At 44.7% G+C, this 25213-nt stretch overlaps 1 protein-coding gene across 1 annotated transcript in view; it reads right to left on the reverse strand.

Moving 5' to 3' along the window:
- Positions 1 to 859: 859 nt before the first annotated feature.
- Positions 860 to 25213, reverse strand: part of notch3 (notch receptor 3) — a 30160-nt gene continuing 5806 nt past the window's right edge. Inside the window, exons 3-33 of the mRNA XM_042391805.1 lie at positions 17689 to 17831; positions 17253 to 17588; positions 16451 to 16573; positions 16126 to 16359; positions 15875 to 16030; positions 15580 to 15765; positions 14430 to 14543; positions 12843 to 12956; positions 11544 to 11777; positions 11195 to 11305; positions 10913 to 11105; positions 10592 to 10737; positions 10052 to 10285; positions 9772 to 9924; positions 9418 to 9646; positions 9091 to 9292; positions 8820 to 8976; positions 8532 to 8716; positions 8282 to 8414; positions 7932 to 8189; positions 7717 to 7826; positions 7062 to 7591; positions 6634 to 6960; positions 6400 to 6539; positions 6085 to 6310; positions 5863 to 5953; positions 5589 to 5757; positions 5141 to 5445; positions 4865 to 5012; positions 4652 to 4749; positions 860 to 4533 (exon numbers count right to left, since the gene is read on the reverse strand). Of these exons, the coding sequence (XP_042247739.1) occupies positions 3022 to 4533; positions 4652 to 4749; positions 4865 to 5012; positions 5141 to 5445; positions 5589 to 5757; positions 5863 to 5953; positions 6085 to 6310; positions 6400 to 6539; positions 6634 to 6960; positions 7062 to 7591; positions 7717 to 7826; positions 7932 to 8189; positions 8282 to 8414; positions 8532 to 8716; positions 8820 to 8976; positions 9091 to 9292; positions 9418 to 9646; positions 9772 to 9924; positions 10052 to 10285; positions 10592 to 10737; positions 10913 to 11105; positions 11195 to 11305; positions 11544 to 11777; positions 12843 to 12956; positions 14430 to 14543; positions 15580 to 15765; positions 15875 to 16030; positions 16126 to 16359; positions 16451 to 16573; positions 17253 to 17588; positions 17689 to 17831 (7297 nt within the window). The 3' untranslated portion in view covers positions 860 to 3021. The remainder of the gene's footprint in view (positions 4534 to 4651; positions 4750 to 4864; positions 5013 to 5140; positions 5446 to 5588; positions 5758 to 5862; positions 5954 to 6084; positions 6311 to 6399; positions 6540 to 6633; positions 6961 to 7061; positions 7592 to 7716; positions 7827 to 7931; positions 8190 to 8281; positions 8415 to 8531; positions 8717 to 8819; positions 8977 to 9090; positions 9293 to 9417; positions 9647 to 9771; positions 9925 to 10051; positions 10286 to 10591; positions 10738 to 10912; positions 11106 to 11194; positions 11306 to 11543; positions 11778 to 12842; positions 12957 to 14429; positions 14544 to 15579; positions 15766 to 15874; positions 16031 to 16125; positions 16360 to 16450; positions 16574 to 17252; positions 17589 to 17688; positions 17832 to 25213) is intronic.

Raw genomic sequence — 25213 nt, forward strand, 5'->3', positions numbered from 1 at the left:
GGGATCAGCAGGAGAAAAACAATAAAACCCTGTAATCAAACCACAAAAACTACTCTGAGCATTTGAAATATTTTATTATAATATTATTTTAATTAAAAATACTTGCATCAGTCACACCACACTCACCATTGTTGCTCTGGTGACGTAGCTCTATTGAAGTAAATCTTTATAGGTATATCTGCTAGCAATAATTGACTGAGACTGACTAGGTTTGATCTCCTGTGTGGCAAATTTACAGAGCAACTTGTTGATTTTCTTGGGACTGTGTAGTGGCTTATGGCAGCTGCTGGATGCAGCTAAAAATAAGATGAGAGATTTCAGTGTGTCCTTACTCTGAGGGAGGGGTGTGTACTAGAATGAGGAGTAGGCTATTTTAACAATCTCCTTTTTGAGCTTATGTTTAATAGTGTGAAATGTTTACTATTGCAAAGTAATAGGCAACCTTGAATATAATACTTTTCAATACAATATTTCCACAAACTCTGACTTCAAAAAACAATTATTAAAAATTAGAGTCACATAAATTAACATTTAAAATTAGAAAACTATTGAGTTATTAATCTCGAATAACTTTGTTTTCAGTATACATGTTTATGAATATGAGGACTTAAAATCCTCCTTTAAAATATAAAACAACCACTAAACATGAGGACACAAAAATGTTGTTCCCTTCTGTTTTTATTAAAAGTAACTTATTTTACAACTTTTGACTGTAGAAAGAAAACTGTGGAAAAGTTTTATGTTCATTGATTTTGAACTACTTTTAAACAAGTATAGAAATTAATAATGATAGAAAATACCTATGACTGCCCTAATAACACAAGACCAATAAAATACCAGTCACAGCCTCGGCTTCAAATAATGCTAAATGAAGTACATTTTATTTTTGTCCTTTTTAGTACATAACAATCATTTTAGAAACATAAGACTTCTCAAGCAAAGATCTACCCAGAACAAACATATTTACAAACAAAAGTTGGGAGGTTGAAATGTACAAAACACTTAGTGCGACCTGGTAAGGAAATTGAAAGACCAGTTACATATACAGTATATATATATAAAAAAAACAAAAAACAAACAAAAAGCAGTTTTCCTTGTGAGTATAATCTTAACTGGGTTGTGAAAAACAACATGTTTCCCAGGTCTGACAGAACAGTAGCTGATTCTATAGTGATCAGGATAAAACAATGAATGAAAGACTCAGTCTATGATACAACTACGGGCAGTGTTGGGTCACCACAAAAGTAGTAGCTAGGAGTGATGGCCTACTCTTTTCTGTTCATGACAAGATGAAAATGCAAAGGTTACTTTCTCAAAATTCTACTATTACCAATTTACTTTATGCTGAAATGTCCATAGTAAGTTAAGGGGAAGATGATCTCTATCCTACAGTCTCAGGTCCTGTGGGGATAAAGGTTTGTCAAACATTATACAAGGTGTTGGCTGAATCCCTGGGAGTGTCATCTCAGACTTTTGTAAAAAGTTAAAGGGTGCAGCACTACATAGTAGTGTTCTTTCCTTCAGTCTAACAATCATCTTAAGATGCAACCCTGCGGCCCCTGGACTGAAAGCTACTGTATATGCAGGGGATCTGTCCCACTGCATGCCATTAAACACCTCCCTGAGGAGTGACAGGGCACAAGCAGTTACAGCCCAGCAGCCACACCTTCACACTGACCACTACTCCACCACAGACACTACCAGAGATGAAGTGAGAGCATCAACCTCAACTGCCATGGATAGTACAGGAATGTTTCCATTTAGTCCAGTCAAGGACATGACACGGGCACAACAAATTAAACTTCTACCTGTCTGTAATGTGGTTCTACTCTGTGCTGGATGCTGCTGAAAAGCACAGCGTCCAGGCTAAAAAGAAGACAGGCAAAATGGAGGAATGTTTGTAGGGAAGAGTGATATAAAATAGCAGCTGATAAGCATAGCTTAGTACATCTGAAGTGATGTTAAAAAAAGTATCAATGTTTTCCAAAAATATACAGAGTATAAAACAAACAATGGAACAAACAAAAAAACAAAAAATTAAACATAGACTAAAAAGGGCAGTGACAGGCTGATTTTATAGGCAAAACAATTCTCTGTTTAAATCTGTTCCTTAAAGTGAATGAAAACAAGCTACAAGACTGAAGTCATCAGGGCTGTAGAGACAATGAGAAGCTACAGTTGAATTGTGAGCATTACACCTAAAACTTTGCTCATTTTTTTTGAAAGGCAATAAGGAAAATTACCATGGATTAAATGCCACTCATTTTTTTTTATATAAATAACCATTGTAGTTAATTGTTGTATTTGACCCATACTTGCCCTATGACGCTAGTCACTTGAAGTGCTTCAGAGACACTCATCTACATTCTTATTCATAATACTCATATGGAAAGTAACAAATTCTTTACCAGCTGTTGTTGGCCTAAATAAATATCAGTCAAGAGAGGTGAAAATTCCTCTTTCTGTCTGCTAACTGGTCTGAATGATAAATTATATTACTTTACCATCACTTGCCACACTGGCTAAATAGAAATATAGGTGGTCCGTATAAAATGGGAGGGGTTGGCAAAGAAACTAGGACAGAAAGAGGGTGAAAACACCTAAAAAAAAGCAATTCAGAGAGACAAAAACAATAAATAAAAATAAATGAATTCCCTTCAACATTTTACTTTTTCTCTTATCTACTTTTAAATGTTTGTTAGTTTTCAGGAGAGCATCCCAAAGTCTTTGAAATGAAAGACTTGGTTTTCTTCATATACTTTTTTTTATAATAAAAAACAAGTCCATCTGTGACAGAATTACTTCATTAAATTGTCTGCTGTTTTTTCAGACAACACACATTTCCCTTTACTTTTTTTCTCTGCAAAAATCACTAGCAGACGGTCCTCGTGATAAACATAGTCAATCCAAATCCAATGAAAATCTTGGAAACAGGCTGACACATAAACGCAGACAGGCCCAAGAGCCAGTCCACAAATTCTTTTACCCCAGGTCCCTTTTCAAGCAGGGGCCATGGGATCTTCACGCAAACACCTGCATCTTGCCATTGGCCTCTGGGATTTGAGTAATTTGGGTCTGGGCAGAGCCAGCAACTGCTGGGCTGGGTGTGGAATCTGACCAATCAGAGACACAGTGAGGAGAGGGGCTGGACCACGGCTCAGGTGACTCTGGGGAGGGGGTCAGGTAGGGGTGCTCACTGGGCAAATGGAGGTAATGTTTGGGTGTGGCATCTAGTGCGGATGAGTAGCTGTGCTGGGAGGGAGGTGTAGGATAATCCTCCGTTCCTGTAGTGCTGCCACTAGGCTGGGAGGGAAGAGCCTGAGTGGGCTGGGCTGCTGGCGTGGCTGCCTGTGGGGGCTGAGTTGGAGGCTGGGACTGTGAGGGTTGCTGAGGCATCTGCTGCTGCTGGAAGAATGATGGTGGTGGCTGTGAGGTCTGGGGTGTTGGTGGGGTGGAGGTGCCCATGCGGGCCATGCTCTGCTGGCTGGTGATGGTGTGGTTGATGAGCTGCTGCTGCTGCTGCTGTTGATGTTGTTGCTGCTGCTGCTGCTCAGCAATGGAGGGCAGCTTGACTGGGCTGATAGTGGGTGTGGAGGTAACAGGTGTGGGCTGCAGCATGGGATTACGGTAGAGCTGCTGTTGGTGCATCAGCATGTTCTGCTGCTGCTGCATGGCTGGGCTCTGGGGGTGCATGCCTGCCTGGCTACTCTGCACCAGATTCACCACCTGTTGACCACACTGGGAGGAGGGGGGCATCCGGCTGTGCCAGTCAAAGGGCACACTGACAGGACTGACCAGGCCCATGTTGAGCCCCATCTGGCCTGGACTCAGCACATAGCCGTGGTTGACATCTGAAGCCATGGAGACACGTCCTTGCAAGGACATTCCTCCAGCTCCCAGGTCATTGAGCTGGGCTAGAGATACAGCAAATGGGCCACCTCCCTCCAACATGCTACTATGTACCATCGGGGTGTTTGGAACCGACATGGAGGAGTGGAAGAGCCCTGGTGACTGCATTGTCACAGGAGAAGTGGGGTTGGTGATATAGCCAGCATTGCTTGCTCCTCCATGGGGTGAGTCCAGTGAGTCGACTGGGGACAGGGTAACTGAGCTCTCCAGTAAGGCACTCTGCATGTCCAAGGTCAGCTTCTTATTGCGGGCCTTGACTGACTCCTTCAGACTCGTAGCATGTTGGCCTCCCAGACTAGAACCCTTGACCCCAGGCCGACGGTTCTTCTTGCCCTGTGGGGTGTTCTTCAGACTAGGCAGGAAAGCGCTGGGAGGGCACATAAGAGGAGACGGAGTGTGTCCCCCAGTGAGGTGAAGTCCAGCCCCTCCATGGCCCTGGGGACTCCTTACTGTGTTGTACTCATCAAGAAGCTGCACAATGTCATGGTGCATACGCTCCTGAGCAATGTCCCTTGGCAATCTGTCCATATGGTCTGTAATCTCTCGGTTTGCAAAGTGAGCCAGCAGCACCTTCACAGCTTCACAGCTACCCTCACGGGCTGCAAGAAACAGAGGGGTCTCCTCCTGAAAAGAAAAACGGGGCAACAAAAAGAAACATAGGCTTTGTTAGATACAAATATATCTCTATGTAAGCCATGATGATGCAAAAGTGTGGTTAAAACAGGATAAGTGGATGCCATACCTTGAGATCTTGCATATCTTTGTTTGCACCATTCTTCAGCAGGGCAACAGTGGCATCCACATTGTTAACGGCAGCAGCCCAGTGCAGTGCAGATTTACCTGAAAGAGATTACAAACACTGAGATTACACATCTATGGTTTCAGTTTATATTACCACAAAACATGGACATCTACATCAGGATACACACTTTACTGAAAAATTACACACACTTACCCAATTCATCCACTGCATTGACATCAGCATGACAAGTGATGAGTTCCTCTACCATTCCCTCTACTGCCAGCCGTGCAGCCAGGATCAGTGCAGTGGAGCCATCATACATACGGGAGTCAAGATCCGTAGCCCGGTTTCGGATCAGAATCTAGGAGGATGGAAAGATTGGGTTAAACATTGCAATTTATACAATCTATGTGCTAAAATAAGTTATAGAAACTTCTACTACTGATGCCTCTGGTGGCCAACAAACAGTATATGCTGATGTTTGTTTACCTGGAAGACACCCTGTGCATCTGCAGCCACCGCAGCATGTAGCGGGGTACGTCCTGTGTTGTCCTGAGCGTTGGCATCTGCCCCAGCATCCAGAAGCCTCTTAGCAGCATCAGCACGGGCGTAGCGAGCTGCCAGGTGGAGTGCTGTCTCACCAGTGCGGTCTGTTTGGGCAGCAAGAGATGCGCCCTGGTAGATGAGGTCAGAGATGATGTTGGCCGAACATTCCTCACTCTCCTCCTCCTCTGCGATTTCAGGCTCTAAGCCACCTCCACAGAATGATGCCAGCATCAGAGGTGTAAAACCATCTGGTAGGAGATGAAATCAGACATGGGTGAGTTTATGTCTATTCAAGTTCACAACATTATAGATCACACAAAAAAATGATTAAGAAGTACAAATGTACAAATCACAGTTTCAATCTTAAAACTTAGATGATCTCACTCCTAACCTGGGCCTCGGACATTAACATCCATGCAGTCGCTTTCAAACTCTCCTTGAGGTGGGGTGAGGGCCATGGTGGGAGGCACACGAATGTCTGCTGCTGCCAGGTGATGCTGTGTCCACTGCCTGCTGTCCACTGCATCTTCACTGTCTGAGAGCATACTTGGTTCCTCAACCTGAACTCACAGAACAAGAAAGGTCAATTTCATTGCTTACTTCAAATGCAGGCTAAAATGCTGTTGTAAAAAAAATTGTAAACATGAAGAAGTAGTGCAACTGACCTTGAGCCTTTTTGCTTCTGGGCAGTCTGAGTCCATCCACTGGTCACTGTGATCGCCAAGGAGAGATTCCTCCACAGTTTTTGGCATGTGTCTGTTTACAGATGAACACAATAAACAATGTAAGCACAAGAAATCAAATTCAACTTTAAATTCCTGAGCATATTGCTACAACAATCCAGTCTTAACAACATTAGCGTTAAAATTTGAACAAAAAAAACTTACTTCATTCCCAGAGCATCCTGGCCCACGGGTTCCCTGCGATTTTTGTTGCTACTAGGTTCCTTCTTGAGGAAGAAGCCCTCAGGGAACCAAAGAGTGCTGTGTTCTCTCTTTCTACGGGCAATCAACATGCCTATCACAAGGATGACCAAAAGGAAAAGAGAAGCTATCCCCACCAGCATCAGTTTGGCCCATTGAGGTATAGTTTCAGGAACTGTAATCTTTTCACCTGTGGTGAGAAGACAAAGAAGTGATTACTCATTTGTGCCTCATTAGTCTTGCCAGTCCTTTTTGTGTTCTTTAAGTATCTCTACTCACCACGGACTTCTTTGATGGGGTATGGGAAGCGAAGCATTTCTACAGCTGACAGGGCTCCCAGGTACTCTGCAGCACTGTCTGCTGTAGGGAAACAGTCCTCAGAGCACAGACGGTTGTCTATTTCCAGGTACACTTTGGAGCTACAGGAATAGAGGAGAAGCAAGTGTTTATAGTGTAATGCCTAATCTACATGACAAAACCTCGGCTTTTATGTTAACAGTATGTCTGACTGACCCGATGACTTCGTGTTGAGGCTGCAGCTCCCGCTTCAGTCGTGCCTCACGGCGTGTGTAGGGATGTATCATGGCTTCTCCATTGTCGTCCAGCCGGAAGCGCAGCGTAGTGTGTAGGATTGCACTTAACTTCTGCAAAAAAGCCGTGCTAGTGCGGAGAAGCTCCTCTGGAGGCAGTAGGACTACAAGAACCAAGACACCATCAGCAAGGGCTTCTGGAACCTTCTTTGCGCAGTCCAAGCCATCCCAGCCACACTCCTCTGTGTTGCAGCCCTGGTCACACTTTTCATCAGCATAGTGGTCGATACAGTAGGTTTCATATATTGGACTAAAAAAGACACAAACAGAGGTTCAAGATCAGTTCAAATTCTCAGACCAGTACAGAAATAAAACTAAGGGGAATTCTGTGAACAGTAAAAGTAAACTCACTTGCAAACTTTCTCTTTGTTTTTGCAGTCAAAGTTGTCATACAGACAGTCAGCATTGTTGCAGGACTCATCACACTGACTGTTGTTGAAGACACGCCAGCAGTGAGGGTCTGTGCAACCAGCCCATGGGTTGACTGCCAGAGAGCAGTCGCCGCCGTCCCAGCGGCAAGGGAATGTGTTGCATTCCTTGTCACAAAAACCATCATTGGCTTTGCCATGACAGTCTGCTAAAGGACATGAAGGTAATGGGAGCTCGGTGAGACTGCTGCTCTGCTCGCAGCGTTTACCTTTCCAGCCACCGGGACACTGGCAGTGGAAGAACGGGAAACTGGTCTCTTCAGTGCACAACCCTCCATTTCGGCAGGGCTGGGAGGAGCAGCCTTCATTACTGCGATGCTGACACTGGGTCCCACCATAACCTGGTAGGCAGGAGCAACGTGCCCCCCGTGTGGTAAGTGCACAGCTACCTCCATTGTAGCAGGACAGCTCCCGACAGGACATGCTTCTTTCACAGTTGGGCCCAGTATAACCCTGATGATGGACATAATTTATGTATTTATGTTGTGAACATTCAATAAGAAAAACAAGAATATCTGTAATGCACAAATTATAAAAATGAATAAGTGTTAAAACCCTTAATGTAAATGTGCACTTACAAGCTGACATGTGCAGGTGTATCCCAGTGGAGAGCTGGACACAGAACAGGCTCCTCCATTCTGACAAGGCTGAGACTCACACACACTAAACCTGCTCTGACACCTCCGACCTAGAAACAAAATCATTCATGGTAAAGATATACAATCGTAAGTCAGTGTTTTTTCACAAAAAAAATGCACATTGAGAGCCCAAAGGGAATCTCCAGTTGTCTGACCTGTGAAGCCTGGCTTGCAGACACATTGGTAGTCATTGGGCAACTGGATGCAGTCGAGACTGTTGGAGGGATTGCAGGGGTTAGAGAGACATTCGTTTATGTCTCCCTCACATCTCTCTCCTGTGAATCCAGGGGGACAATTGCAGCGGTATCCACCCACTCTGTCCACACAGGTACCATTGTTGAGGCACTTGGGAGGAGAACTGCGCAGCCTCAGCGGTTGAGCACAGTCATCTTCATTGATCTCACAGAGAACACCTTTAAGGGAGATGATTATTGAACATTACTATATCATAGTGTAATCTCTTTAATAATAAAAATAGCTTTCGGTTGAATATGTGCTTGCATACCCAGTGTGCCAGGGGGGCATGAGCAGATGTAATGTCCCACCAGATCAATGCAGGAGCCTCCATTTTGGCAAGGATGAGACTGGCACTCGTTAATCTCTATCTCGCAGTTGGGTCCAGTATAACCTGGCATACACTGTAATGACATGCAGATGTCAATTAGTTAATCTCCACAATTGTGACGAAACACTGTGCAAACAGTGACTTCGCTGAAATCTGACAGAGAAGCACATAATATTGACAATGGACTCACATCACACTGGTACCCTCCCACATATCCCCTGCAGGTGGCGCCATTGCGACAGGGCTTGTCTTCACAATGATCCACTTGACTTTCACAATAGCTGCCAGTGTAGTCAGCAGGACATTTACAATAGTGGGTATTCCCGGTGTTGACACAGTGACCACCGTGGTGGCATAGCTCATCTGTCTGGAGCCCTGGTTAGAAAGATTTGGGAGGAGATTTAGCTTTAATTACTCAGTTACAACACAAACACAGACTGAGATTTCAAATGTCATCATGTCCAGAATATAAAAATACCTCTCTGGCGAGCAGCTGTCTCACAGGACACCCTAGGGATGTCACAGTAACGTCCAGACCAGCCATTAGTACATTCACAAATGAAGGAAGCATCCTTTTGACGACAGCGCCCTCCATTTTGGCAGGGGGAGGAACGTCTGCACCAGTCGACTGGTGTCTGGGTAGGCAAGAGACAGATGGAAAAATTGTCAGCATTTATTAGTCTAAAAATATAAGGTATGAAGAGTCAAGGCTTTAACAAGAACTTCTAAGAGTGTGTGTGTGTTTGTACCTGGCAGCGGAGGCCAGTGTAGCCCTTGGGGCAGGAGCAACGGAAGGACTCCAGGGCGTCTTGACAGATGCCTCCATTGAGGCAGGGCTGGGAGTCACACTCGTTGACCTCATATTGGCAGTGGGAGCCAGTGAAGCCTGAACGGCAGGTGCAGGAATAGCCATTGATTTTATCTGTGCATGTCCCTCCATTGAAGCAAGAGCTGTGGGCATACATAAAATTTAAATTCTTAAGTTTTATTGTCATATACAGTTGTTATAGACATGTGCGTATAAGCAGGTTGATAGAGTACAACATGAGACATGACTCAAACACACACACACACACCTTTCAGTGCAATCGGGGATGTTGGTTTCACAGTGAATGCCAGTAAAGCCAGGCCTACAGGTGCAGGTGTAGGAGTTAACGTAATCTGTGCATGTGCCTCCATTTTTGCAGGGTGAACTCTGGCATTCATTGATCTCTAAAGCACAGCGTGGACCAGTGAAGCCTGGCAGGCAAGTACAGTGGAAGGAGTTCACATCATCTGTACAGGAACCTCCGCTTAGGCACGGATCTGATGACACAAAAGGAAAGGACAACCTTAGTCAAATACAGTAAATGTATATGGACCAGGTATTGTGTTTGACAGTAACAGACAATCATAGTAATTCAGCGTGCCAAGTTCATGTGGCCACTCACTAGGAGCACAGTCATTGATGTCTGTTTCACAGGTCGGCCCACTATATCCAGCTCTGCAGGAGCACTCAAAGCCTCCAAGAGTGTTAGTGCAGGTCCCACGGTTCTTGCAGGGGTTGGAGATGCATTCATTCACATCTATGTTACACAATTGACCTGAAGAATGAAAAAGAAGATACAGTAAGGTATAACTCAACATCATAAGACTTTCTGTGAGCTTTCAGACAGATTATCTTACATTAGATGAGCTGACATAGAGATGATAAGTAAGAAATTTACTAACCATGCCACCCTTGCTGGCAGTTACATTGATAGCCCAAGTAGTCTGGTGTGTGTGTGCAGATGGCCTGATTGGCACAGGGATTAGGGGAGCAAGGGGTGAGGACTTCAGCACAAGTGGGTCCACTGTATGGAAGCTCACACAGACAGGTGAAACTTGCCACACCGTCCACACAATTGCCCTTGTTCAGACAGGGACTGGATGCACACTCGTTGATGTTCACCTGGCAGAGGTTACCTGTCAGAAAAGATAGAAGAGACACTGAAACATTTTTTCAGAAGCCAACTTTGATGAACCTGAGGCCTGGCATGACACTAGAGAATGTATCTGCACATTTTTTATACACCACTAGGGGGAGGTAGAAGAACGCAATTCACAAGGAGGAAAATGATGGAAGATGTAGAAGGAATCGTCCAAGACTAAAAGATTTCTAAAAAAAAGGCTATAAGATATTCAGTTATGACTTCAATTAATGTGTATTCCTCTCCTCATACTGTAATTTTTGATATTGATGTGTGTTGAGGTACTATACCACCCTCTCACCTCTGAAGCCCTGGCGACACTTGCAGGTGAAGCCATTGAGTTGGTCGATGCATGTGCCAGCATTCTGGCAGGGACTCGGCAAACAGTCGTTCCTGTCCAGGTCACAGTTCTTTCCCACCCAACCAGGCTCACAGTCACAGCGGTAGCTGAAAAGACAGGAGTACAGTCAATCATCCAAAACACATCAAGTTGAAATAACAATGAACTGATGTACAAGTTGAAACCTGTAGGATAAGAAACAAGCTTGCAAGGTGGTCATGCCAAGTTTCTCCTTGATATTGCATTACCATGTGAGTCATTTAAAACGGTATCAGTTCATACCCATTGATGTCATCCCTGCATGAGCCATGGACACAAGGGCTGCTGCCGCACTCATCCACCTGAGAGTAACAGTAAGGTGGCTTAAAGCCTTCAGGACATTGGCAGTGAAATCCATTCTCTTCATCCACACATGTCCCGCCATTCCGACAGGGGCTAGATGCACACTCATCTATCTCCACATTACACTTGGGACCTGGCAGGAGAGATGTACATAATTAGTGTGTCTGCTAATATTTCCACCAAAATGGAAATATGTGTGTTTTCACTTTCAGGAGGCCTTACCAGTGAAGCCAGGTTTGCAAACACAGTCATAGCGGTTGATGCCATCTTTGCAGATGCCATAGTCACATGGGTTACTGGCACAATCATCGAAGTTTATCTCACAATTTGTGCCTGTGTCGACAAAGAGGAGTTAATAGTTTTCACATTATATTCCAAACATTTTAACAATAGCAGAAAACATGCTTCAGTAAAGAAAATGTAAGTGAAAATTATATGGTATTACATGATAGCGTTTATATATTAGTGTTATCACCCCCTGTACTTATCGATATATATATATATATATATATATATATATATATATATATACACATATGTGTATATGTGTTCATGGAGTTTTTTCTCTTACCTGAGGTTCCATGTTGGCACTGGCAGATGTACTTGTTGACCAGGTCCACACACTTGCCTCCATTTTGGCAAGGGTTGCTGTGGCACTCATTGAGCTGGTTCTCACAGCGATAGCCTGTGTAGCCAGCATCACAGTTACATGTGTAGCTGGCAATGCCATCTATGCAGGTACCATGGTGGCATGGGTCAGGCTGACAGTTGTTGATATTACTCTCACAGAGTGTGCCTTCATAACCTATAGAGCATAAATGGAGATTGATGTTATACCATTTATAAGGATGATCATTTAATGCAACAAAGCTTCAATCTTTTGGAGCATGACAACCTTTGATGTTGGCCTGCCCTTTTCCATCATAAAACATCTTGTAGGAACAAATTGTCTGGTAGAAACAAATTGCTTTGTGTTTTCATTCTTATCTAGTTAAGGTTCTCAGTTTCAGTTTCTCCTTAAATGGCCATTTCAATCTAGTTTTCCTCTTTTTCCCAGTTAATTTGTAACTATGTTAAACTTCCTCTGTTTCCCACTTTTTCTTTATAAAAGCTTCTATAGTTTTGGGTTCTGATCACTGTGGTTTCCATGCCAACGGTGTCTGTGTGTTAGGCAAGTAAGTGTTGGTTTGTGTGGTATGTGTGTAGTGCAGTGCTGAGTTGGGCAAAGCAGTAAAGAACGTCCCTACACAGGCCTCCCAGTCCTGCTTTTGTTCTCTGTGGCGGAGGGAACAATAGACTGCACCACGTCAAACAGGGCCACTTCACTCAACAGAAGGGGCCCACAAACACAGGGAATACCAAGCAGCTGGCAACTGAAACAATGAAGCAGGCTCCTCCATAGGCATCGGTCCAAACAAACATGTTAAATATCAATACACATAGTTAGTTCAAACATGCAACCTTTACAGCAAACTTTACTGTAGCTCACTGTATCTGGGCCCGTTTTCAAAAGTGGAGGGTACTGAATGTGAAGGAATGAAAGTTAAGATGCAGCATAAGGTGGTGTGTGGGGGTTGAACAGATGAACAGATGTCGGGGTGATGACCAAGGTCTTTTCTTGGCAACTGCTGGTCCTCAGTGACCCCATGATCCTGAGAGCCGATGAGGGAAAGAGGGGGATTAGGGGCCTCAAGTCAGTCTGCTTGGCCAGCAGACATCCAGAGAAATAGCTGACCCCCAAAAACACAGAGACCAAACACACCCCAACAAGTGGTTAAGGCTCATCTGCTCTTCTGCCTGGGAAGCTATCTTGAGCTGTGTACAGTCTAACAACTATCCACTGACAACTATTAGATGCAGAAGCCCTTACCTTCAGCACAGCGGCACTCGAACCCATTGGGCCTGTCGTAGCATTTTGCTCCGTTCTGGCAGGGTGTGCTGGCGCACTCATCTATGTCGATCTGACACATGGTGCCAGTAAACCCTGGGACATACAAACACAGAGGTGAGGGGTCAGAAGGAGGGTCCAGTGGAAGGGTCCATGCTCAGGTCAGAGGGCAATTCTGTCTCTTCTAGGAAGGGCAGAGGTCTCTGGCTAGGTTAGTGACGTCTGGCTAAGACTGGGTTTGAGAGTGTCTGGACTGGTTAAGGACATGTGCAGTACAAAATGCAATGGAAAGCCTGTGAACTTGATGTTTTGAGGAGGGTCTTACAATCCCGTGTGAGCAAGGTGGATCTAAGTTTAATTAATGTTGCTATCAGGTGGTATGGAATATCTAGGCAGCACGATTCATTTTATGCAGCTTCAGCTCACTACATTTTAGATTGTCTGCACTACTCTCTGCACTGGAATGTCAAGACTGGAATTTGTGGAAATGTGCGGAGAAACAGCTCTTTTGTAATGACAACAGCAACAACACTGATAATAATAATAATAACAATAATATATTTTAGCTTGCAAAGCTTGAGAAACTGAGCAGGCTTGACATCAGTGGGCAAAGTGCCCAGATTGGGTGAATTAGTGCATTGGTAGCACACTGCTCATTTGATTAACAGTGTGAGGATGGGCTGTGTGGTGGTGCATGGGCTGCTAGAGGGGGGGGGGTTAGAGGAGACGGTGGGATTGTTTTCTCTTTTGGGGAACCCCCCCTCCCCTTCCTGCATCAGCTCCACCGGCTCAATAGCTAGATGGGGGGTGAAGGGGGGACGTCTGTCCCAGATGTAAATTGCGGACCTGGAAAAGAATCTCATTAGCAGGGCTGCTGTTCCCCCCCCACAACCAGGGCAGGATGAGGGAAGCCCGTTTTATACAGAGATCCCGCAACATTGCCGTAAAGAAGACCTGTCATTATACCAGCTTTGCTTTTTTACACTAAACCAAACAAAGCCAGCCTAATGCTGCCCCTGTATGTGATTTTAGATAGCATGCCAGTGTTCCGTAATCAGAGGCATGACGTGTAACACAACAGCATTGGCATTTAGTGTATGTAGTCCCACCATGCCGGCTGGCCCTTTTACACAGACGTCTACCTAGCAATGTGACTACCTCTGCTGCTAGCTTAATAGTGGAACAACAATGCCCCCCCCCATTCCATGTTCATACCTTTTATACAGAATGGCAAGACGGAATATCGGCGCAACATTCCCGCCTTGAACAGGCTGTGTAATAGGGGCTATAGACTGCTGTCCCTTCCACATTCCACAGAGGAGGGGAGCGGGGGTCACAATGGTGTCTTTGTTCTGGCAAGAGGATAGGCAGCCTTTTGGGCCTGTCTCTTTATATGAGTGGTGGCTCTAAACACTGTGTAGGACAGCCGGCCCTCAATCCTCTGATTCTGGGGACATTTAAACTTTGGCTGTCTGTTCTTACTGCTACTGTCACTGAGTTGAAGTTGTTTATAGAGATAGAAATAAACACAGGGAATACAATGAAAGGCCATTCAGAAAAGAGTCTTACCTGGCTGGCAGGTGCATGTGAAGCCATTGACCACATCCCGACAGATGCCATCATTCACACATGGGTTGCTCTCACAGTCATCTACGTCAATCTCACAGTAAGTCCCCATGAAGCCTGGAAGACAGAAATTCAAAGTGAATTCACAAACGATTTTGCAGCTGAAGCAGATTCACTACGTTTAGTTTTTATGTATAGGTTTGTCAGTTCAAGCTACTCTTTGCAATGGGGAAAGAGTTTCTGAGTTTCTCTCATGGGAGGCCTCATTTTTTGACACTGGTCTGTACTGAACCACAGGATGAAAAAAAAAATCCCTAGAGCATCCGCAGTGTTCCCACTCTACTGACCTGAAATCCCCACACCCTACTGTCCATGGAGCATTACCATTCTCTGGGTCAGTGTCCCATTCACCAGATGCATGTTATACATTCTGCGTTAGCAAACTATGAAGGGCTCCTCCATTGAGGGGAAACAGAGTGTGGAGCAGAGTGCTGCCCCTGGGGAGAGGCTAGCGTGGAATCAGAAATAATCAGCAGCTCCACATGAGCTTTGCCAGGCTGGCTGATGATGAGGAGGGTGAAGAGGAAGGGGGAGGGGGAGAGGCTCTGGGAAAAGGCCTCTTTCCCTCTCTGTGTGTATGAGGGGTGCAAAGTGGAGCACAGAGGGGCCCTATTGTTCCGCTCCATTCCCACCACTCTATAACTCATTAGTATTCACAGCACACTCCTCCCCCTAACTGCTCGCCCTCTCTCACATCCAGTCCTATAGACCCGACTCCCAGCTCTAATTTGTATAGTTCCCAAAACCCCAGGATGCATGTAGGACTGTGCGTGAGAGTTTCCCTGTGTTTTTGTCACTGAGTGTCCAAACCATCACTTAGTCCACACTAATACCCTGTCTGGCTGTACAGTGGGCTGAGAGCAGAGAAGTGCCTCCATACCCCCAACATGAATGGGAATGTATTACATAACAGGCTACCCTGGCAGTCAGTATGGCAGCATTGTAGATAATGCTTCTTTAGAAGGTCAAGTTTGAATAATTAGTTGTTCCACTCTGCTCTTGGTTTTGGGCTGTCCCTCATGACATCAGGCTGAATTGAAGTGTTCTGTATTTTATTGGCAGTGCTGAAATACAACTTAATAGGTCTGAATACCTGGCATGCAGATGCAGGTGAACTCTCCGATGCGGTCCAGGCAAGTGGCATCATTCTGGCAGGGCATGGAAACGCATTCATTGATGTCAATCTCACAACGTGGGCCAGCATATCCCCGACCGCACTGACATTGGAAGGAACCCTCTGTGTTCACACATTTCCCAAAATGCTCACATGGGTTGGCCCCTGCAGGTAGAGGAACGGGGATCAGTATATGAAACACACTCAAAGAAAAGAGAACGTAGAAGACATATGAACCCAGCATTGACAAATGTTACAAAAACAGCAGCCTTACCAATTGAACATTCATCCATATCCTGGTTACAGGCACCTCCTACAAAGCCAGCAGGACAGGTGCAAATGGCACGGCCGTTAAGAGGGTTGGTGTCACACACTGCCCCTTCATTGCAGGGGTTACTCACACAGGCATCTTCAAGGTGGCACAGCAAACCTATGGAGATGCAGAACACATGCCAGTTATCAACAATTTAGCAGCCACATGGGAGTACAAAAGAGGCACAAAGGCCATCTGACAAACCCACTTACCTGTCTTTCCAACCGGGCACTCGCAGAAGAAGGATGCTACTCGGTCATGGCAGGTGGCACCATTGAAGCAAACGGCTATGGCGCAGTCATCGATGTTCTCACTGCAGTCGTCTCCCGTCCAACCATTTACACAGACACAGGTATGACCCCCGATGGTGTTGAAGCAAGTGCCTCCATTATGGCAGGCGTTTGGTTGCATGAGACACTCGTTGACATCCTCAGCACAGTATTGCCCTGTGAGGTTAGGTGACACATTGGCTCACATATATTCACAGTGATACATATATATAAGTTTATTTCAAATATGATATAAATAGTGCTGTACCTGTCCATTCTGGTGGGCACTGGCAATTGTAAGTGTTGACTCCATCCACACATATCCCTCCATTCATACATTTGTGGCCTGGACAGTCATCCACATTATTCTCACAGTTGTGTCCCTCAAACCCTGAGACAGATGAAGAGAGAAAAGAGTTATGATACACAGACACACTAACACACACCTAGAGTGTATTAAACATTCAGTGAACCCTGTTCCATACACAAAGCATTTCTAACACTCTCTCATAACCTAAAGTCATACTTCCCACACTACAGGAGGTCTGGGGCAATGTGGGCAGTAAAAAGGTTCAAAAGGTGTCTGATTGTTTACATCTTCTCATGACGGTTCCCACACGATGCCATCAACAGCCGTGACTCCTGTCTGCTTCAGAGATCTGCACTCCCTGCAGTGTTTGCTTGTTTTATAATCTCTCACAGTTTCAATGACTTCCTCTCTGGCAAGAGACATTTCCTGTCAGCTCCCCAGTGGGAAACCAGAAGGCCCATAAAGTAAATTCCTTCTGTTGTGAACAGAGCAGAGCGGTGTAGAGTGCAGGCGGGCTGCCTCTTCAACTCTCCCACCATCCCATCTCCCATCAGTAGCTATTAATAGCAGACAGGAAGCTGACCTGGGCCACAGGAGTAAATCCCAGCAACAGCAGTAACAACTACGTCATCGGCCTGGGAAAAATCTGTAGTACTGTGCTGAGGAACTGGGAAAACAGCAGGGTCCTGACACTGACTCATGTTTGTGTTTGTGTGTGTGTGTGCATGTGCTCTATTACGCTGACAGAGAACTACTCTACCTGGTAAGCAAGCACACTCGTAGGAATGGTCGCTGGTCTGACGACAGGTGCCCCCATTAAGGCACTGAGATGGAGCGCAGGGCAGGGTGGACACTTCACATGTGCGCCCACTGTATCCAGGTTGGCACTGGCAGCGGAAGGACCCATGGGTGTTGATGCAGAGGCCACCATTGAGGCACACGCCAGGCTTGCGGCACTCATCAATGTCATTGCGGCAGTTCTTTCCCTGGTAGCCAGGTGGGCAGGAGCAGTTGTAGTGGTTATTCCAATTGGCACAGCGGGCCCCATTGGCACAGGGACTTGTGGCACAGGCATCAATGAGGGAGCAGTCTTGGCCTGAAGATTAAAGATGAATTGTATTCAGTTAAAATAGGAACTTTCAACCTCCCTTGTCAAAACTGATCTTTCAAATGAAGACAAATTCTAATAGCTGTACCTCTGAACCCTCTCTGGCACACACAAGTGTATTGTGGGATACTATTGACCACCTGGCTCTTGCAAGCTGCTCCATTCAGACATGGCGATCGATGACAGGGATCCAGGTGCTGACAGAGAGGACCAATGAATCCCGGACGACATCTGGACAAAATAATTCACACAGAAAGCATTAGTATGTCTTTAGCTTGCAGGTCAAAACAGATTGCAAGTTGACAAGCTAAGGCATTTAAGACAGAGCTGTGACATTCCAAATCCAGTGTAGAACAATTGCCATCATGTTCATCAATGTACTTGGTTTGGAAATCTGGGTCCCATGGCACCATGGCAAAGCTTGCTGACTCCTGAGTCATACTCTGGCATGAGTAACGTTTCTAGGCCCTGGAATGAATTTAAATTAATATAAGTTCCCCCATAAGCACTAATAATGCAATACATTGTTTATGGAATGAGGCATGCGCACACTCAAAGTAATTTTAAAATACAAAGATGGAGGCCACCTCTCTTTGTCTTTCAGAATTCATAAGGCACACACTTTGTGTCATTTCCAGCTGGAGAGCTTAATTTCTCCATGTCAGTTAACATTCCTCCACTCTTACAGTTTTTCCGCACCTCAGCTCTCATTTCTGTTCTCATATATGAAAAAGAACACACCCAGAAACAGCAGCCTGGAAAGTTAGAAATTACCAACAAATACTGACATGGGAAAAATTGACATAGGACTACACACAGCACACATTAACCAAAAAGGAGAGGCAACTGTGGTATTTGAAAGAGACAACACATCCTCCTCTCTGTGACTGTATCCTGATAGAACAGTTATGATGAAACACTAAGCCTGACCTAAACCTGTTCCTCTAAGAGACACATATATAAACCACGTTTCCTATAGATCTCTCCAGAGGTCCTATGAGAGTTCAGACAAGGTTTGGACTCACTAAGGAGGCTAGTATGAGCTGGTAACTCTACACCCACAGTGGAGCCCCTGGCTAGGGACAAGCCCCCTCTTCAAACAGGCTGTTTGATGCTGATGACAGGGCAGTGATGGCTGGGTTTTGGCCCGCCCTCAGGCTCTGTCTTCTCTTTCATTGGAGAGGAACCCCTGGGCAGAATCAACAATGGATTTTCCTCTGTTCTCTTTTACACGAGCATCACCATTACACTGCTGTTAGTTCATCTTTTACATTTTTGCATGTGCCCTCCTCCTCTAAAAATAACAAAACAAACAAATGAAAAATCCCCAAACTAAAATGGTTTTGTAGGTGCTGCCACTAGCTGGGGGTGGGCCAGCCAGCCTGCTTTTTAAATGTTCTGCTCTGGTTCAGAAAAAAACTGAAGACTCTTCAGTTTTGTTTGGCTTTTTTTCCAGCTTTACAAAGACAATAGTGAAATTGAGGAGCCACAGTCCTCAGCATGAAGCAGCCAGGCACACAGACGTATCCACAAGAATGTGCACATACAAAGAAACAGTGCAGAGAAGTAAAATGTGTCCAAAGTAATAGTTTGTGGGTATTTAAAAATGAATCAGGTATCTAAGTGTAACAATCCCATAAGAAATGAAGATTTTCCCATGACAAAGTCTGCAGTAAAAGCTGAGCACTAAGGCCCTGAGACTTGGTCTGGAAGTTAAAACAGCACTGGGGCACCCATGAGAGTTGGCTGTTACTACAGCTACTCTTCCATCTCCTAAAGCCCCCCTGAACGCCAGCTTGGCTTTCCCCCCAACAACCCCCTCCTCTCACACGCTGAAAGGTCAGATGTCAGAGGTCCCCCGTCTGATTGTGATGATAATGTCACTCAGGCTGCAGGGAGTGGGGTGGGGTTACTCTGTAGGAGAGAATGTCTTTGGAAGGTGGAACTGGTGGAGAGGACAACGAAGAGGAGGAGGAGGGAGTGGTCTGGTCCAGCGAGAATGCCATGTCATATTTCCTGTAATCCCTCGTCCACTGCTCTGAAAACACAGCACTCACTCCGAATGCACGATCCCTGTTGCCCTAGCAACCTCACAGACGAACAAGCAAGCCCGACACTCAACCAATCACCCACCCGCCCCCCACCCTCCCTCGGTACCCCATGGCTATTTGTCATGGCTTGGCTGGGTTTATTTAGAGGCAAATTAACTATGTCTGGAATCTAGGGTGTCACTAAAAATGAAACACAAATGTAGCACAAAGAGGGCTTTGGGGGAACTGAGGAAGAATGTTGCTTATAAAGCTGAAAAATACAATGCAGACTGACAGTCAAATTCTTCTGGGGCTGCTCTGTACTTTGGGCATTTGACTGCTGAGGAAAGCCAAAGATCTACAGTCTTAAAAGACTGTTGTTCTCCGAAGACCATCGTGACTCTCTATGGACAGAGAATAACTTAACTTACTTCATTCCAGGAAGTATTGTTTGTCTGAGTGCATGTTGATTTAACACTACAGAGACTATACAAGTATTTGGAATAAAGGCGTGTTCAGCTATGAGAATGAAGTGCATTGGTCTTTCCTTATGTTTGTGTGTACGCGTGTGAATGTCCATGTGTAGGTGGATGTGTAAGAATGCCGATAGTAGTAATTCCTGATAAATTATTTGTCCTCCGTTAGAAATTAACACTGAGCTGACTAGCCCAAACACACATTCTTTTGTCTAGACCTGACTCATTGCCAACATGCTACTCCCATAACACACAAATCTGAGCGCTATCAGTTGAGAGACTGTGAGAGACGCGCAATATTGTCCTGGTGCACCTGAGAGTCTCCTTATCAGGCCCTTTACAACCTTGTGGATTACACAGCCTCTGGGAACACAAGGCCAGGAACTGTGCCTTTGCCTGGGCCCAGCCTTATTTGTGGCGGATGTGAAGGGCAGGTGCAGGGTGCTGTTGTGCAATAGGCCCCTGGGTCACATTTAGTTAGTGTCGACTTCTGACCTTTGAGGAAGAGAGTGCAGCAGATGAGGAGGAGGTCTTCAAGTGCAGTGGAGGCATGGCCAGAGTGGGTAATCTCTCCGTGTCAACATATGAGGGCTTTTGCCAGCTGCAGCCCCGGCACCATGCATCTGTCCACATCTGTCAGTGCACCTCTGGGTGTCTGGCATTTAACTCTCCTACCAGACTTTAAGCCAACACAACTGTGCTGTTTTGTTCATGGGGCTGGTCCAGTAACCAAAACACACTAAGACACATAAACCGTATCACACCATTCAAGATATGTGGTTATCCTTCAAAAACACATGCATTAATAGGTCTGCTTAACATACTTTCAAAACTATTATGCAAAGGCGCCACTGCAACAGAGCAAACACATGCAATAATCACTACACACCCAAACACAAAGAAAAGAAACTTACAACCAGCCTCATCCTCTGAGGAAAGGTAGTATAGTGAACCCATAAAAGAGAAGATCCACTGAGGAAATTACAAAAGAAGGAAAAAAGATATGGTAATTTGTCAAACATTAAATGAAGAAGGTGTTTAAAGAGAAAATGATCTTATAAAACTTTTTGTTTTGAAATAGGAGATTCCAGCAGTGTACTGTGATTTCTCAGTAGTTCTGCATCAAGTACAAGGATTTGCTGACTAAAATTTGATTTATGTGAGTAAGTTCTGTCACCTATACTTGTGCAACACAATGCCAGTTTTCCTGCTCTCTGGGTCACTGAAGCAGGGTAACCTGAGCTCATCCTCTTCTATACAATAGCAGCTACTCTGCTAGAGGTCAGAGGGTGGCTCACCTGTGAACAAAGAGGCTGTAATCTCTGACATGGTTCATACACGCAGTCATGCTCCACAAAGCAACAAGTATAAAGGACTCTTCCTGTCTCTGAGGGCATTTCCTAAGACACATGAAGAGGAAGAGCAACAACAATGGAACTACCATCGTTTGGTTCGGGACAAGATTTAAACTTCTATATTGCAAGAAAATAACTAAAGTTTTACATACTCTTTTAAACCCATGGTTGCTAGAAAGAAAATCTTTGGGAAAACTCTTCCAACAGTGACTCTTTATCTCAATACAGCCCTCTGTCCCTCACCCCCTCCTTCCACAAGCAAGCAAGAACCAGCTCTACTCCTTTATGAGAGTCCATACTGACACCACACTGCCAACAGGAGACCATCCACATCCCCCCTCCTTCCAACAGCCTCTTCTGCTCTGCTCTGCTCTCCTCAGCTTGGCTCTCCCTTTCTCAGCAAAGAGCCAGATTGGGGGTTGGGGAGTGTTTTGTGGCCCAAATAAAAGAGCTAAAGTAGTCAGAACTCCTTTGTATGAAAGTGTTGGGGGGGAGCAGTGACCCAAACAGCTAGTCTTTCAGGCCTGGGCTTACACGGACCAACAGGCCTGTGCTGTAACCTGGCAACAGTAACCCATGGTGAGAGGGAGCCAGAGTGAGAAAAAGGGGGTGTTGGGAGACAAGGTTTCATAAGGACAGTTGGAGCACTTCAGAGGACAGATCCCCAACATATGCAGGTAGCGCTGAGTGCCGTGCGGGACCAATTCAGTCTGGTAATTAAGTACGATCATGTCTAAAAAGGATGCGTGTTTCACAGTTTAAAGTGCAAAGTTTGTTTCAACAATTGTGCTTAGACACACAATGGAGGTATTGAAATCTCTAGAAGGAGGTTTCCAGAGCACCCCCAGAGCATGAATATTAAACATGTGAATATAAAGACAATTAACTTTCTCTTGGGGAAAAAACAGTAATGAATCTGGCTAAAAAGCCAGAAAAGGCTGTCAGTACACCATTCTCACCTCTGATAGCCACTAACATTTGGATCAACATGTACAAAATAAATCCAGAATGTAAATGTTGGCATTGCCTTGGCAGTGGTGACTGTATAAATCTGTTGCACCAAGAGAAAAAAATGGACTCCTCTTGCTAAGTGTTCGGTAGTGCTGCTATGAAAGATGCCGGGCAGTTTTACAATTTCAGTTCGTATGCTATCTGAACAAATCTGCCTCAAGTGTCAACAGATTTTTGGAAGAATACTCCCTGACATTTTTCAAATAGTAGCGCATTTGCCCATAACCACATTGCATGAATCCCAGGGTTGAAGTCTTTCAAAGCATTCTCCGCTGGACTCAACCACAAAACCCCACCCAGCCACCTAAACTGAACCAGATTTCTGTAAAACTGTGAAATTAGAGTCTAAAAGACCCCATCTGCAACCTAGTATGAAAGATCAACTACAATGCCTTGTCCAGAATTTTGTCTTTCAATAAAAAAATAATGTGACAAAAGATATCTTAGACCTTCTAATGGCCTGTATTGCAACTCATTTCACAGCAAACATCTGCTGCACAATGAATGTGGATTAAATAGAACTACACCAACATCTGATAAACCACACTCCAGTTTAATAATGTTGACATAAACTGTCGCACTGATTGACTGAGACCAGCACTGACTCTCACGCAGCTATATTTGTGAAAGAATGAGATTTGTTTTTAGGGCACTGGCAAAGTTCCTTAGTGATAAGCGCAGGAGAACGCTCAGAAAACAGCCAGAGAATGTCTATTATCTCAACTGCTGTCACCCGAAGAAGTACTTAAGATGTTTTAAGAAGGTTGTGGCCCAGATGATTGCCAATAATGTGGTATTTTTTTTAATTTCCATGTGGCAAGGCACTTCAATCTCAAAACATCTGATAAATCTTAAATTAGAAAAAGGTAAACATTGGCAAAATGTTGCTTGGTTAAAATTAAGATGTCTGTGGAAATTGTTCTTAGTGGAAAAGTGAATGCCTTTCCTGAATCATTTAATGATGGACCCATCCCTTCCTTTTCTAAAAGCGAGGGAGAGGGGGGCACATTCTGCTGGCAGACCTCAGCTATTCCAATCAGCCCTGCCTGAATGTCTCTTCAGAAGTCGTTGTCTCCTGGATAAGTACAAACAGCCAGGGGATGAGACTTCAGAGGCAGGCTTATCCCTACATAAGTATGTGGTTCAGACATATATCGACTGCAGAAAGAACAATAATAATAATAATACACAAATCCTGACTTGATGTTAGTTCCTGTGCCAGCCCACAATAATGCTAAAACTGACATTAATTAGCACACAGGGTTAGTTTTCTGGATATGTGTAACATGCAAGTAAACACACAATTTTTCATTTCCAAATACATGGGAATATGTTCTAAGTGATACATGATTAAGCAATTTTAGCACATTGTAGCCATGTGGTGTGAAAGAGAGGATGAAATAAAATAAGGAAAAGATGAGAAAGTTGAGGAGCATGGAGCCCCGGGCATATGAAGTAAGCTGCTTAAGCTGCTCTGATAAGACAGGATGTGTGTAGCAGGGAGGTCAGAAGGCACCACTTCCTGTGACAGGGCCTGGGAACCACAGCTCCCAGTCTTTAGTCATGACCCAGAGAGAAGAAGGGACAACAAACCCGAATCTTCCTACTTATGACGGTGTAACCTCTTGGTCAGATAGTACTCATCTCCTTACGGATATGACAACAGTCCTCCTATTAAGTCAGTTGAAACTACTGGGTCTGTAATGTATCATGACATGACAATGGCTCCATCTGCCTGTTAGGACAGCATGAGTGATATGAGCTATATGTTGCCTCACACACACACAAAAAGTAACTAAATCAAACAAGTCACTCCAAACATCCAATTTTCAATGAGACTAGGCTGATGGTATTGTTAAAGGCATTCCTGAAGAGGCTACCAGGGTGAATGGATGGGAGGTATGGACAATAACCTGAAAGCACCAGAGGGACAGGAGGAATCTTACTAAGCATTCCTTTCTAATCCACCATAAAGATGCCAAAGAAAACACTAGCCCTGAGGTGCTCTGAACTAAGCCAACAATATAATCTGTCTCTTTGCTACGGTCTGTCAGTAAATATGTGCCTTGGCATGTGTATATATTTCCACTTCTTAGTGAATTATGTTCCTCAAAAAAGGCATTTTTCTTCTGTCTTTGATAAAAGAGTAAATTCACTCTGAGGTGCCACATTTCCCATTTGGAAAGGTTGTGCCCTCCCCTGAGAAATTTTGATTCTTCCTTATTGAAAAAAGGAGATTGTTTTCTTTCCACTGAAATACACTTACATCTCTTATTTTCCAAAAGTGAAACAAAGTAGGCAGTTACAAACTTTCTACTAGACAAAAAACACTCCATATTGTTTGCACAGTTTGCTCCCTATCAAAGTCAAAGATATAGTCTTTCATCATGTCCTAAGGGGCTGGGAGTTACCATAGGGTCATAACACCAGACTCACAATTTATATGCTAACTCTGCTACTGAGGCCAAGGGCAAAGCATTAATAACATACAGAGGACCACTGTATCCATCCAAGGGCCTCACACAGCGGAGAAGACCAACATTTATTTCCATTCATCTCAGAGGATCTGGGAGGAAGAGTTGGTCGTAATCTGCGATCTGCCACTGTGTTGAGAGACAGAGGGAGAGGATGAGCCGCCGGAGCCGGGACAACACGCAGAGAGAGAAAGAGTGGACGTGGTTGCTGCTGCACTGTGAGAGAGGCAACATGTGTTAGAGGGACTGCAAGCTACTGGCTTCATT

Source organism: Thunnus maccoyii, chromosome 18 (assembly GCF_910596095.1).
Source record: "Thunnus maccoyii chromosome 18, fThuMac1.1, whole genome shotgun sequence".
Lineage (NCBI taxonomy): Eukaryota > Metazoa > Chordata > Actinopteri > Scombriformes > Scombridae > Thunnus > Thunnus maccoyii.